At 36.7% G+C, this 15530-nt stretch overlaps 2 protein-coding genes across 3 annotated transcripts; both read left to right on the forward strand.

The window, feature by feature from the left end:
* The first annotated feature begins 21 nt into the window (after positions 1-21).
* Positions 22-4255, forward strand: LOC148203747 (uncharacterized). Of its 2 annotated transcripts, none has more exons than XM_088106530.1 (2): positions 22-3286; positions 3830-4255. In XM_088106530.1, the coding sequence occupies exons 1-2, from the start codon at positions 1597-1599 to the stop codon at positions 4219-4221; spliced, it is 2082 nt and encodes a 693-aa protein (XP_087962656.1). In that variant the 5' UTR covers positions 22-1596; the 3' UTR covers positions 4222-4255. The 2 variants fall into 2 exon arrangements, with proteins under 2 accessions (XP_087962656.1, XP_087962657.1); XM_088106531.1 differs by having other exon boundaries at positions 22-3256; positions 3797-4255.
* A 2153-nt stretch (positions 4256-6408) lies between these two features.
* LOC148203748 (uncharacterized) lies at positions 6409-7911 on the forward strand. Its single transcript, XM_088107738.1, has one exon. The coding sequence runs from the start codon at positions 6409-6411 to the stop codon at positions 7909-7911; it is 1503 nt and encodes a 500-aa protein (XP_087963864.1).
* Positions 7912-15530: the final 7619 nt, after the last annotated feature.

Genomic DNA, 15530 nt, shown 5'->3' on the forward strand with positions numbered 1-15530 from the left:
AAGCTTAAGTGGATCGGAGGGTTTGAAGAGCAAAGCTTTTGGAGACCGTTGGATCAAGGTGAAGCTCGAAGCGTCATAGCAAGGTTTCCCCTCTCCCATTTTTCTTTTCCCCCTTCCTTTTCTCTTTTCGTTTTTGACCCTATATAAAGGGCCTTCACCATGTAAATAGGGAGATATAGAGAACACTTCTTCATATACTTTTGAGATACATTTTCAGACGCTCTGTAGATTAGGGTTTTTACGCTTTTCTTAGAGTAGAGATATTGTTCTTGTTTCTGGATTTCGCTGAGACAATTGCGAGAGTGACAGTCGCGAGAATATTGGTGACTTCCGGTATAGTTGTAATCTTCTTTTCATATTAATAAAGTTCTATTTCGTATTCTCGTTTGTGTTGAGATTGTTCTGTGTTCTTGATTTCTGCCATTGTTATGTTTTGAGAAAATGATTTGGATTCTGATTCTCTGCAATTTTATGATTTCTTTCGGAATTAAATGTCTCCATAGTGAGCATTTTTCATCGAGATGTCTTCTCGAGACAGAGAAAAGTCCAATGCATAAAAATTGATTCAAATTTGTGTTTCTTGAATTTGTTTGTGAATTTTAGATTGATGAATAGGCTAATGAACCTTGATTGGAAAAATGAGTGGAAAGAGTCAAATTAAAGTTCTGAAATATGAACTAGAATACCCTGGATTGGGATTCACATTATCATGATGTCTTCTTGAGAACTCTAAGCACTCTTTTATTCATATCAATGTACATTCACCTATGAAATCAATTCTGTCTTTGCTTTTGATAGTGATAGTTGAAGTTCAGTTTGAGTTTTGATGTTCCAGTTGTTTACTTTGAGTATTTTAGAATTTATGATCTGCTTTACTTCTGTTTCAGCCTTTACATTCTTGTTGATATGATGCTTTTCAATCTTGAGTTTTAAGTTCTTTTCAATTTGGTTTTATTTCTGATTTTGTTCCAGTTTTAGTATATAGGTTTTGTTTTGGATATAAATAGGTTTAATCTCTTCATCACTTTAGCTTAGGTTTTATTTCTTTATTTTCTTCCTTCTTTTATTTTAAAATAGATTATAGTTTCGCTTTTCTTAATTTTTTAATTTCTGTGTTTTCATTTTAAATGTCCCCACCTGTTTAGTAGTAGTTAGTAAGTAAATAATTAGTAAATAAATACAAGACTTAACTCTACATTTTAAAACTTAATTTTGTTGAGTCCTAGGATTGATATTCTGGTTGCCCTATGCTACATTAGTGGGGACCAGATTTTGTTCTGATTTTAGGCGACAAAAATCAGTTTAACAAATGGCGCCGTTGCCGGGGACTCGGCGAGTTAAGTCTTAGAGTGTTAGGTTAGTCTTGTTTAGGCTTGTTTTCTTGATTTTATTTCTGTTTTGTGTTCATATATGTTCCTTTTTAGTTTAGGATCTGTTTGTTTTGTTTTCATTTTTGTATATTAGGATCTGTTCTGCAGAGTAGAAATTGTGAATATAGCTTGTATAGATTTTCTTTTCTTTCAATTCTTTTGTTGAATTCTGTGATAGAGGCTTTATTGGTCTGATTGGTTTTTATCTTGTGAGCAATTGTTAAGCATGGATCACTCCTCTGCATATGGTAATTTCTCATTTCCTTATAATGCTCAACCACCAAGATTTGACATGTTTTATGAGCCTATTCCTGAGGTTTTTATGCAGCCAGCCAATCAAGCTTTCCAGCAGCAACCACCACATTGTTTTCAACCATATCATGAGCAACCACCCTTGCAAGTGCAGCAGCAGCTGCCACACGTATACTGGGACCAATATGCTGAACCAGAGCAGGAGAATTTCCTGTCGGAACAGCCATGGCAGCCATCTTTTTTCCATTATGATGCACCAGAGCAAGAGGAAATTCATTCAGAACAGCCATGGCAGCCACAATTCTGTGATCAGTGGCAACAGGGGATTCCAGCGTATGAACTTCAAGGACTAACCAATCAAGTGGCTGAGTTAGTAGCTGTAGTCAACAAGTTGACTGGGAGAGTTGAAAAGGAGAAAGAGGCAGCAACCAATGAAGCACCACTGATGGTAGCTGCTACCCCAGAGTTTCAAGTGATTAAGTGTCCAACCACCTCTGTAATTGTATACGCTAATCCTTCTTTCACTGATTCAGATTCTGTTTTAATTTCTGTTAATGATAGTTCCAATTCTCTGATGAGTGGTGATTGTATGAATGCATCTGTTGATTCTGAATCTGTATATGAACTTTATGTTGGTGATGAGAGTACTGAACCTCATTCTGAAATTGATTGTATTGTTGATTTGAACTCTGATTTTAAAATTGAACCTGCTGAGCTTGAAGTACAAATTGATTTCAGAAAGTCCAAAGAGTATTTGAAAAAAATGAGGGAAGCTGCCAACCATGTTTTGGTGCTTCAGTACTATGAAATGGACTTTTATGCTGATGTATGTGATCCTAAAATTGATTTGACTACGTTTGATCAAATGCTTGATGTGCCTGTAGAGGTTGTTGATTTTAGTCCTTGCTTTGATCATTCTAATATCACAAATTCAGTATTTAACATTGATAGAGTTCATATACCTGCATCTAGTGTTTTTTATGATTGCACAGATTTAAATGCACTTCTTGATGATGAATCAGGTGCTCATGATGATAGATATGTAGTTTTTGATGATGTGAAAGTTGATATGACTGATTTTGAAAATGCCTGTACTGATTTAGGATTAGAACTTGAACTTGAGTTTGCTGGGTTCTTAAACTCTTTAGAACTGAGTAATGAAAAACTCACTGGTTGTACATGCCTTGGGGGTGGTTGTGAAGTTTGTGAAGAAATCAGTTCTGCCATATGTTCTGCTTCTAACTATTTTGCAGGCGCCAAGGAAGAGATCATTATGTTCAAGCTGGATGGAAATGACCTTGATGAGGTAGCTAGTGATCAGAGAACACAGGTTTATTCTGAACTTAGCATTCCCATAGAATTCTCTAAGGTTCAATATGAATTTAATGCTTTGGATCTGTTTAAAGTTGAACCCATAGAACCTGCTCCAGATTATGTTCCTGTTATGCCTGCACACAGTCATATTTTAGATTCAGCCTGTTCCATTGAAAATATTGACATGCCTTATGCTGTTTCAGAGTTATGCACTGGTTTTGACATTATTCCAGTTGATGATAGCTTCACAATAGGTGTTCATTTAGCTGCTGATTTGATAGATGCTAGTGAGGTCATTTTTGAGGAGCCAGTACAGGTTGATTTTAAATTTGAGCTTCCTGTCTGTTTAGGTGAGGTACAAACTAGCTTTGATAATCTTATGGATGAGAAAACCTTGCCAGATATTCTTGCTGTTATACCTGATTGTACTGAAAAGCTGGATGAAATTTGCGTTGTAGAACATATTGATATTTCTGATGATTTTTATGATGTGTGCATTGGTCTGGACAACAATTTTGAGGATAACTTTATGGACTGTGTTGAGTTCACTATGGATTTTGTTGTTATTACTAAGGAAGAGCCAACACAGGTGTTGTTTAACCTTGAAATTCTAGTTGTCTTATCTGAGTTTCCTTTGCAGTTTAGCTCATTTGATTGCCTATGCATAGATCCTTTAGAGCCTGTTGTTAACACTGCAGTAGTTATTGATTCTAAGGTTCTTAGAGCACCATTTGAGATTGAATGTATCCATACCCCTACTGTTTGCACTGATAATATTTTTCCCACCTTTGATGCATTGGTTCTTCATGAGAATGATCTTGATTTCAGTTTTAACAAAGCTGAAATGTTTGATGATTCACTGATGAACATTGACTTTGATTTTGCTGTTGCAGCTGACATTACTAATATTGCCACTCATCCAAAGGAAGCTGCAGACACAAAGGAAGTGGTCATGAATGCAAGAGAAGGTATAAATGATGCTCAAAGAGCCTGGAATTTGCAAAATCAACAGCAAAGGCATGAGGAGATCTGGTTGCTGCAGCTGAAAGCATTGAATGGAGAACTGATGATGCTAAAGCAGAGAGCTGGGAAGGAGCTAATGCACATCTTGGCTGACAATGGAGAAAATCCAATAAGCTCTTTCTTGTCCCTTCCTTTAAATAGTAGTTATAGGTCTTTTATAGTAGTTTACATAGCTTTAAGTAGCATAATAAATAGTAGGGTAGATAATATGTTGTTTTTCATAAAAATAAAAAGAATTAACTTTGATTTGTGGCCAATCTGAATAAGTTCTTTGCCTCTTTAGTTTTGTAGTTTTACTTTTAAGTCTTGTTTCTGTTCTTGTTCAATTGCTGTTTTTTTTGTGTTTTTCAGTTTCTATTCTTGTACATATCTGTTGCTGTTTGATCTGAGTATGTTTTTGTTGATTAGAAAACCTTACTCACTCACACATTGAGGGCAATGTGCCTCTTAAGTGTGGGGGTGAGGGGTTGTAGTTAAAATTTTTGCTTTTACTTTGATAGATGTGTTTAGTATCTGTTTTAGCAATAAAATAGGGGTATTTTTTTCTGAACTGTTTTTCTCTTAGTTTAGGTCTGGTTTGGTTTATAAATCCCTAGAGTAGTTTACTATTCTTTCTTTAGTCTGTAAATACTTACTCTTGTTACTGATCTGTTTTAGTTTAGTTGTTAGTTTTGTTGATAATAGTTCTCAGGTCTTTTAAAGTTCATTCATTTTCTGGTTTATGTTGTTTTAGCTTAGGTTCTTTTGCTGTTTTTTAATCTGTTTTAGAACTTATTTTAGGTCCCTTTTCTTGGCTTATTTCTATTATTTTGTTTTCCTTATGCTAGTTTCTTGCTCTGTTTTAGTTCTTCATTAGTTTCTATTCTTCATTTTATTTTCATGCTTTGCTTCAAGTTTTAATTAGGATTCTTTTCATAATTTGGTTCTATTTTCTTTCTGCTACTGTTTTTAAAATTTTTCTGAATCTGTTTAGCTTTCTTTTTGTCAATTCTCTATTCTGGTTATATTGCATATGTCAGGTAGCTTATAGGAATAGTTTAGGTTTATCTTCTGTCAATATATTAGGTAGTTTAGGACTGATTCCAGGTTCCTTTTATTTCTCTAACCTTTGTTTCTATTCTTTTAGATTCTGTTTTATGCTTATCTTCATTCTTTGGTGATGTCATTCAAATTTTAGCTTTATTTCCTTAGATTAGAATTGTCAAGAGTAGACTTAGCTTTGGATTTGGGCAGAAGTAGTTCTAGCATTAATTTTTACAGTCTTTAGTTCATTTCAATTCAGTAATTTTTACATAGGATGAGTAGCAAGTCAGTTTTAACAAATTTTAAACCCTTGAGAGATTTTGGGCCAGTTTTTGTCTTTCTTGTGTGATAACATGCATGTTTAATTGTCATTCTGATTTTGCATTGATTCTTTGTGATGTGCTCGCTCTTGGTAACTTTAAATGTGATCTAGGCATCCTTCATTTTTCCAGTTTAGCTTATCCATTTCATTCCTTACCATTGCACCTTATATTGAGCTTTAGTTTTTTTTTTTCTTTGCTTTTCATCCATTTCAAGCCATTTCCCCCAACCAATCATTCCTTAGAGACTTGTGAGATGTAGGGAGAAGTCTAGAACTTGGTGAGTGCATGAAAAAGAGTGAGGCCAGAAGTGAAAAAGAAAAAAAAAATGTGTTGAAAAAAAATCTGGTTTGGTTGAAAAAGAAAGAAACAGGTTTGGAAATGAGAAAAATCAGAAAAAGAAATTGAAAAAGAGACCTGAAATGAATGAAATAGAAAGAGAACCAGAGAAAAAGAAAGAAAAAATCATCTGGCCAAAGTCTGAGAAAAATAGTATGTTCTGAGTTCTAGTTTTATCCCTTTTTCTTCACATTTCTCTACTCATTTCAGTTCCCATTCTTTTCTGTTTTTCCATTTCATTCCATGAACATTACAAGCCAATTAAAGACCTATTGATTTAGAGAAGCCTTGAGTCAAGCACTGTCATTTAGAGTCTTTTCAAAGTTGTGAATGGTAGTTGGCATGACATGATTGAGTGAAACAGGATTACATACTGTATTTTGTTTGATTGATTGAAATATACTGTATTTTGTTAGGAATGTAAATCTAGAATCACAACTGATTTAACTGTCATTAGACAGTTTACTTTTTGTACATATATACTGCTGACTTCAATAAGAAAATTAATCGTTTTCTCTAAATCTTTTGCATCTCTGTTTTCATTGCCTATCTCTCTCGGTTCCGCTTTTCCAAAATATCTTCCTCTCTTCTCTGATAAGCTGCCACTCTAACAGTGGTATCAGAGCTTACAGGTTTCGAATCTGGGAGGAGTAGTCAAGTAAAGAAACTCTGCAGCAAAATAGATTTTACGCTGAAGTATGGCAGGGATGATCCAAAGTAACCTACCGGTATTCGACGGAAAGAATTTCGAAGATTGGTGCGTAAAGATGGATGCTATATTGGGCTTCCATGAGATCGATGAAATTGTCAAAGATGGGTTTAAAGATCCTGCAAAGAATGCTACAGATGAAGAAAAGAAAGCGTATAAAGAGAACAGAAAATTAGACTGCAAAGCACGCATGATCTTGCATCAATGCATCTCGACGGCGATATTCCAAAAGGTGTCAAAGGCGACAACGGCCAAAGAAACATGGGAGATCTTACAAGATGGGTACGGAACTGCTGGAAATATAAAGGAGATTAAGCTACAGTCACTACGGCGGCAGTATGAGCTCCTGAACATGGGGGAACAAGAAACCATTCAAGGGTACATCGGCAGGATCCAAGTAATTGTCAACGCAATGCGTGCATGCGACAAAGTTGTCAAGGACAAGAAGATAGTTCATAAGATCTTGCGTACGTTAACGCCCCAGTATGACCACATTGTTGTGGCGATTGTAGAAAGTAGAGATTTGGAGAAAATGAAAGTCGAGGAGTTGCAAAACTCACTTGAAGCTCACGAACAGAGACTGCTAGAAAGGAAAGCCGCAGAACAAGATGCAACACAGATCAGCCAAGCATTACAAGCCAAAATACAAAAGGGTCGTGGATTTGGTAGAGGAAGAGGCAGAATGCGAGGTGGTCGTGGAGGCCGAAACGGAGGAAGGTCCGCTAATAACCAAGATCAGAACAAAGATGACGTTAACTATGATCAAAAGGAAGGAAACTTCAGAGGAAGAGGTGGCAGAAGAAATGTCGACAAAAGAAACGTGCAATGTTTCACATGTAGTAAATTTGGCCATTATTCGTCTGAATGCTGGCATAATGAAAACACCAAGAAAGAGAAGAATGACGAAGCTAATCTAGTGAAAGACGAACAAGAATCAGATTCTGATCACGTAGTGCTAATGACTGTTACAACGCAAGGAAGAAATACTGATGAGAATCTGATTAATCAAAGAAAACAAGTACTTGAGACAAGCGAAGTTGAAGACAACTGCACAAAGAATGCTGCAGAAAGAGAATACGTGTCTCTTGCTGGGAAGACGAGCCATGCAAATGAGGGATCATCGTGGTATTTGGATACAGGGTGTTCCAACCACATGACAGGAAATCGAAATTGGCTGATCGATCTTGATACTAGTGTTAAAAGCATAATACGGTTCGCTGATAATAATACCATAAGAGCTGAAGGCACGGGAAAGGTATTGATTGCGCGCAAAGATGGAAGGCCAGTATACATGCATAATGTTCTTTACGTACCCACCATGAGAAGCAACCTCCTGAGTCTTGGTCAGTTACACGAGAAAGGATACACCATGAAAATGGAACAAGGGCACATCAAAGTGTTCGACCAAAAGCAACGAATGATACTCAAAGCTCCTATTGCCAGCAATCGCACATTTCGTGTAGATCTGAATACAGCGGAGATACAATGCATGAAAGCAACAAGTGTTGAAGGAAATTGGCTGTGGCATTATCGTTACGGGCATCTAAACTTTAGAAGCTAAAGAAAAGAAGCTTGTGAGTGGAATCTGTACGATTGAGGCACCTAAGAAAGTTTGTGAAAGTTGCACCATAGGAAAGCAAACAAGATCAGTATTCAAGAAACGTGCCTACAAGAGAGCAAGACAACTGCTAGAAGTGGTGCATGCTGATGTATGTGGACCATTCGACGTGTCGTCTCTGGGAGGTAACAGATACTTCCTACTTTTTGTGGATGAGCTTTCTAGAAAAATTTGGGTTTTATCTGTTAAAAGGAAAAGGTGAAACTTACACTTACTTTGTTAATTTTTGCTCCATGGCCGAGAGGCAATCGGGCAAGCAGATCAAAATTCTCCGCACTGATGGAGGAGGTGAATTCAACTCAGGAGAAATGTCGAAATTCTGCACTGAAAAAGGGATTATACACGAAGTCACAGCCCCCTACACTCCTCAACATAATGGATTGGCTGAGAGGAGGAATCACATGCTTCTTGATATGGTCAGATGTATGATCAAAGGAAGGGGTCTTCCGCATCATCTGTGGGGAGAAGCAGTTTCAACTGCAGCATACCTACTGAATAGGAGCCCAACCAAAGCTTTGCCAACTAGCACACCGGAAGAAGCGTGGTCTGGAAACAAACCTGACGTGCGACACCTGAAGATTTTTGGATCAGTCTGTTATAAGCATGTCCCAATTGAATTGAGAAAGAAATTGGACGATAGAAGCGAAACTTTCGTTTTTGTTGGTTATCATCCAACTGGAGCATATAGACTCTATGATCCAGTGAAATCAAAAATTGTGATAAGTAGGGACGTGATTGTTGATGAATCTAATGTGTTCAAGTGGAACACATGTGAGACTACCCCAGATAATTCACCTAGTACTGTGATTACTACGTTGTTTAAGGAGAGAAACTATGATCAAGACACTCCGACAGTTAATACAGAGGATGTAAATAATAGGCGGTCAAAAGAACGCGTTTCCCATCGACAAGACTGGCAGATCACGAGCTATTCCGAGACAGTGACATTACAGACACAGGTGATATATTGCATTATGCTTTACTTGCAGGTACTGAAACCATAGCATGGGAGAAAGCTATCAAAGATGATAATTGGAAGGATGCTATGATTGAGGAGATTTCAGCTATCGAGAAGAATAAAACATGGACGTTGATGGACTTACCTGCCTACAAGAAAGCCATAGAGGTGAAGTGGATATTCAAAACTAAGTACAAACCCGATGGGAGTGTGGCAAAGTTAAAAGCTAGACTAGTTGCTAAAGGATTTCTGCAACAACCTGGGATCGATTTCACTGATGTGTACGCCCCTGTTGCAAGATTGGAAACGGTGAGGATCGTGGTAGCTATTGCCAATTCAAATAATTGGAGTATCAGCCAGATGGATGTCAAATCAACATTTCTTAATGGGGCTCTCGAAGAAGAAGTCTACGTATGTCAACCGCCTGGTTTCATCAAGAAGGACAATGAACTGAAGGTTTATAAACTTAACAAAGCTCTCTACGGTCTTCGTCAGGCACCACGAGCATGGAACAAGCATATTGACTCGTTGCTCACCAGGTATGGATTTCAAAGATGTATTGTTGAATATGGAATATATGTCAAGTTCTGTGATCAGCTAGGTACCTTGCTCATATGTCTGTACGTGGACGACCTACTGGTCACTGGAAGCTCAGTTCAAGAGATTGAAAAATTCAAAGTTATGATGAAGAATAATCTGGAGATGACAGACCTTGGCTTCTTGGAATACTTCCTTGGATTGGAGTTTATACAAACCAAAGAGGGAGTGCATATGAATCAAAAGAAATATATTCTCGAAACTCTGGAGAGGTTCAAGTTAAAAGACTGCAACAGCGCATCAGTTCCAGTTATTGCCAACATGAAGCTCTCACTGCAGCAGGATGAAAGCAAAGTAGATGCAACGCTATACAGACAGATAGTCGGGACACTCCGCTACATCTGTAACAGCAGGCCAGACATAAGCTTTGGTGTGGGTCTCATCAGCCGTTACATGGATGATCCCAGACAATCGCACATGACAGCTGCAAAACACATCCTTCGATACTTGAAAGGTACCTTAGACTACGGAATTTACTTTCCCAGAAAAATTGATAGCACTACCAACATCTTGGCTTGATTCTGATTGTGAGCGTTCGGTCTTGGCTTGATTCTGATTGTGAGCGTTCAGTCTTGGTTTGATAATGATTGTGAGCGTTCGGTCTTGGTTTAATTCTGATTGTTGAGCGTTCGGTCTTCATTTGATAGTCTTAAGTTTGGATCTTGAGCGTTCGGTCTTGATATCAGTAAGAAATCATTAGCGTTCGACCTAAATCGCGTATTGTGATGTTTAGTTGGTAAGCGTTCAATCTGGGTGTATCAGTAATAATAACTAGCGTTCGTTCTTGACCAAGTATTTTCAGGTTTCGATCGTAAGCGTTCGGTATTAATGATCGATAACGTTCGGTTTTGCTGATGTTTATTCCCAGTTAGTGATCCTTCGTAGCGAACGTTCGGTATTTGATGATGATTGATCTTTGAACGTTCGTCCAGACATTGTACGATTTTAGTGAGGTGTTCGGTTATAACGTCCAGATATATAATTATTTTTTAACACATCTAAATTTTTATATTTATTTGACATCATTTTTTTTTATTTTTTTTAATAAAATACAAAAAATTTATTTTTTTATGATCATGCATTACGAGTTGGTGTACTTCATTATGCGTTCAAAGGATGAAACTGTAAGCTGAAATTTTTTTGTTTTTTCATCTCCTTTTCTTAGTTTGGAGACGCATCTGAAGTTCTTTAACTTTGAACTGAAAGCTAATTTTGTTTCTTCCACTTATTCTACAGTATTCATCAGTTTCCCATTGGACGAGGATTCAACAAACGCAATTTCCTTGATCCAAAGTTGGTCAGAACAAAATAACTGTGAGACCCTAGATAATTAACACTGCAACTTAAGTCAAATCAAATTTAAAAGCATTAAAACCTACCTGCAGTGCAGTCCACGTCACTACTCAGACAATTAAAACCCACTTACATACTCTTTGCATGCACTGCAAAAACGCACACACACTGCCACACGTCTGCCATGTGTCAAATTAGAACCTTCTAAATCAGTAGTGGAAGACAGGTGTCCGCGTGTGAGTGAACGTCCGTTTGACTTGGAAAAGAGAATTTAATTTTCTGAGACACTCCTTCCCATTCTCTGCATACACTCACCTTCTTCCTCAAAACTGATTTCTCCATTTTTCTCCAACTTCTCTCTAAAAACCCTTAACTTCTCTCTACTGTAAATCTCACACCTCTTCTCCGATCACGTTTGCAGCACCATAGGAGTGTTCGTCCAGCTGTGATCTTCCTTTTGGACCGAACAGTATTGGAATACAAGCTGGTAAGTTTCCTTCTCTAGTAGTTGTCCATTAGGGTTTCATGCGAAACCATACTCTCGGTTCATGCATGGACTATATCTGAGCCATCTCTGATTTTGATGTTTAGATCAAGTGAAAGTGTTAGTGAAACTGAGGGTAGAACACTGTAAGAGAAAAACCCAACTTTTGCATTAGGGCGTACACTGCTATCCAGGTAAGGGAAGCTTATATGTTTAATTTATACCTGCCTGTTGTATGATCTGAGTTGCATGTACGAAAAGTATGATGTTTGAGCTGTTATGAACGTTCACTGATATCGGATATGACTTCTGGTTTGTTTTGCATGTTAGTTTGATACGTATGAATGATGGATGAATATTGTAATGTATGAGTTATTAATGTGATGATTGTTGAATGTGAATTAATTTGGAAGTGAAAGTTATAAAGTTCATAAATTTGAGAATCATATGAAGTATAAAGTATAAGTTAAAATGTTGAAATCTGGAAATTTGTTAAGGTTGAGAAATCTGAAACTTAAATCATTCCCTTTGATAAATTACGCTCGTCACAGTACGGTCTTAGACCGTTCGGTTTTCCTTAAAATAACTTAGAATGGAATTCTTTCATTTGGAAAGAACTCTGCTCGAGAACGAGCGTCCCCATTTGAATGTCTGAGCGTTCGGTTCAGCTCAGCGGTATATAGTACTTTAAACTTTAAAAATATGTAACGTTCGGTCTTATACCGAACGTTCGTTCTAAATGGCGCTCGGTCTCATACCGAAGCGTTCGTCCTAAATAGCGCTCGGTCTCATACCGAAGCGTTCGTCCTAAAGAGCGCCCGGTCTTGTATCGAACGTTCGTCACGATTTACTTTTGGTCATCTACTTAGCGTTCGCTTTAATGTAGTGTTCGGTCATAAACCGAACGCTTGTCCTTATCTTTGAATCCTTAACGAACATAAATAGCGTTCGTCCAAATAATTAGTAAATGTATATTGGCGCGTTCGGTCATTTACTGGCAGTCGATCCCTTTTAAATAAAAGGTTCCCAATGTAGCTAAGTATTCATATTGATGTCTCTTAGCCAAGTTGAGTCAACCTGACCTCTTGGTACTTAAAAATATTCTGAAAATGATTTCATTATTTTGGAGTCTTCCCAATGTAGCTAAGTATTCATATTGATGTCTCTTAGCCAAGTTGAGTCAACCTGACCTCTTGGTACTTAAAAATATTCTGAAAATGATTTCATTATTTTGGAGTCTTCCTGATTGTCAAATGGATTCTTCTAAATCTGGCTCTTAACGTTCGTCCTCTTCCTTCAGAAAGTTGAACGTTCGTCTTTTTAAGAGAGTGGAACATAGAATGAAAATGTTATAAATATGAAATGGTAAGACGTTTGAACACTATATTAAATGGTTATACGATTATGGAATTTGAACGAGCGTTCCAAGGAGGAACGTCTCAGATGTGTTAAATATTAAATTTGGTAAAGTATGAACATGGATAAGTTAAGACTCGCTGTCCATCCTGATATTCCGTGATATTCATCTTCACGTAGAAGGGGGTAGTCATGTGTGGGAATGGCAGGAGGTCCTTAGTCCATCACTTAGCATGGGCGACGGACTAACCTCGAGTGGCAGCTGATTAGGTATATCCCGGCTACTACACCACTCGTGTGCAAGGACGCTTGTAACTACATGGTTCATACAGTCCGGACGGTCTGTCTTATATATATATACATATTTCTATGTTATTCTATGTTAAGTTACCTGTTGTATGTGTGAATTGGAACGTTAAATGTATGTGTTAATTGTATGAATTAAATAATATAAGCTTACCCTTGCATTTCCATTGTGTTGTCTCCTGTCTATGTACGTTCGTCTTGTCTTGCAATGATCATCCGTGTGGATGTGAGCAGATGGTGGTGCATCTCTTGAAGAAATGCTGGAAGAAGAAAATTTGGAAGATGCAAATCTGGTTGAAGTGGAAGTAAAGGCCGAGCCTTAGAGCGCTCGTTAGATTAGGAATGTGAATGTTAGATTAGTTTGGACGTTCGGTTAAATATTTTGTAAAGCCGTTCGTCCTAATTATCCCTGATTCTGTTTTGACGCGTACGTTATTTTATATCTAAGAACGTTCGTTCTAGGCTTCCTTTGTATGCGTTTTATGCGCGTTTCTTTTGTACTGAAGCCGTTCGGTTCTGGAACTTCTTTTCAGTATATAAAGACTGCTTGGTTTTACTGTTAATTGTAATTAATTCTGTAATATAGTAATTACTGTATTTTGGGATGTTACAATAACAATGTTGGAAGTCTCCCTCAACGATTCAGAAGATAAATTTAAAATATACAAGTTCATGAAAATTTTATTATATAAACTAATTTTTGTAACGTGGAATTAAGTTTAAAGTTCGTACTGAAATACTTTACATGAAAAGACCAACACCTCGGTGCTAAAGCTAGCTACGATATCCATTTCATTTTCTTCAATTTAAACGTAGGAGATCAATCCAACAAGAGTATAAAGAACTACAAAAATGTTAGGAAACTAAATTAAACCGCAGATGGAGAAAATCTGTGATTGTGATCCTCCTAATTTGGTTTGGAAGAAAGTAGACTTTAAGTCTAATTCTATCTTATAAAATCAGTTTGTAATACAAGATTTGTATTTGTTTATAAATTATAAATTGATCTTATCCTTAATTTACGTAAGAATTCCAAGACTTCCAACAAATAGTCTCTTGTCGATGAGAGTGGGTTGGCTAAATAAGTAGGGTAGGTTTCACCAGCCATGATCACAACAATCTGTGGCTCTGAAATATTAACCTTCTTTTTCTCCATCTTTGCTGCTTTCTCTTCATCACCGGCTGAGTTCGAAGCATAATAATGTTTACGATAACAACAAGCTATGATGAGTAATGCAACTGCTATGACTGCGAGCATCAGGGCTAAGCCACCAAATAGGTAAGCTATGGGAGAACTCAACTTTCTCAAACCACCTTCTTCCGATTCACTTCTTCTGCTTGAGTTCATTCTTTTGACTACTTTTTTTTACAAAGTTGTAATCTTTTTTCTTTGGAAACTGGTTTTTGATTTCTTTTTGTACTTTCAAATTTCTTCCTAAACCTCCAAATTTATCTAAAACTCCGAAATATCCTTTGACCTTTCACTAGGGTAAAAAATGTAAAGTCTAATTTCTTCCTTTTATTTTTAATACAACCCTAACTTTTTTTCACTCTCTCCATACACTGTATGTCACCCACCCCAACCTCCTGTTTCCCTTTGCTTTTCATGGCAAACTAACTCCAAGTACTTCCATTTTTATTTACTTTTTTTCTATTGTTTATATGAGGATAATATTCTCATGAGAAATTTATGCTATATTTAAATTAGATGTCTAAAACCATAGCTGATCTGAGAATGAAAATTACATTTGGACTTTAGATAGCAGATTTTGAAATCGTGTTAGACAAATAACTAGACTTCTAAATCTCGTTATAAATAAAATTCCAGTTTTTAAAATTTGGTGTACCATTGAAATCTCTAATTAAGAAGGTAATTAATTTCCAAATTCTATTAAAAAAATATTAGATTTTGAAATTTAATTAAGTAATTTACCGTAATTGACAACAATAAAACCAAACCTAAAAACAATTTTTTAAATTTATTGAATTAATTCATCACATGAAAAAAAATATGATCGGTTGTCAAATTATTTATATAATCTTTTTACACATTTTATTTGTGAAAGAACATAAATCTAACAAAGGTAAAATTTATAAAACTAAAAGAAATCTTTCACCTTAATTATGACGAATCTAACTACCAATAATACAACATTAAGATAGAATATCTGTGAGACCCTAAATAATTAAACTCTGAAATACATGTCAAATCAGAATTTAATTCCTTTTTATCCACTCTGCCGTGCCTTGAAAGACACGCCCATCATTTTCCAAGGCATTAAAAACGCACCAATCACCACATGCACACACGCCACCTGTCGCGGGAGAAGCTTCTAGTTTAGAGTTTGGTGTACAGGTGTCAGTTTGGGAGACGTTCGTTCAAATGAACGTGAGTTTAAACAAAACTGGATTTTTGGAAACTCTCTCTCCTGCATCACTCACCTTCTTCCTCACGAAACTCAACCCTTCATCTCCTCCAACTTCTCTCTAAAAACCCTTAACTTCTCTCTACTGTAAATCTCACACCTCTTCTCCGATCACGTTTGCAGCACCATAGGAGTGTTCGTC

The sequence above is a fragment of the Vigna umbellata genome, chromosome 2 (genome assembly GCF_029865625.1).
Source record: "Vigna umbellata cultivar VRB3 chromosome 2, Vumbellata_1.0, whole genome shotgun sequence".
In the NCBI taxonomy this organism is placed as follows: Eukaryota; Viridiplantae; Streptophyta; class Magnoliopsida; order Fabales; family Fabaceae; genus Vigna; species Vigna umbellata.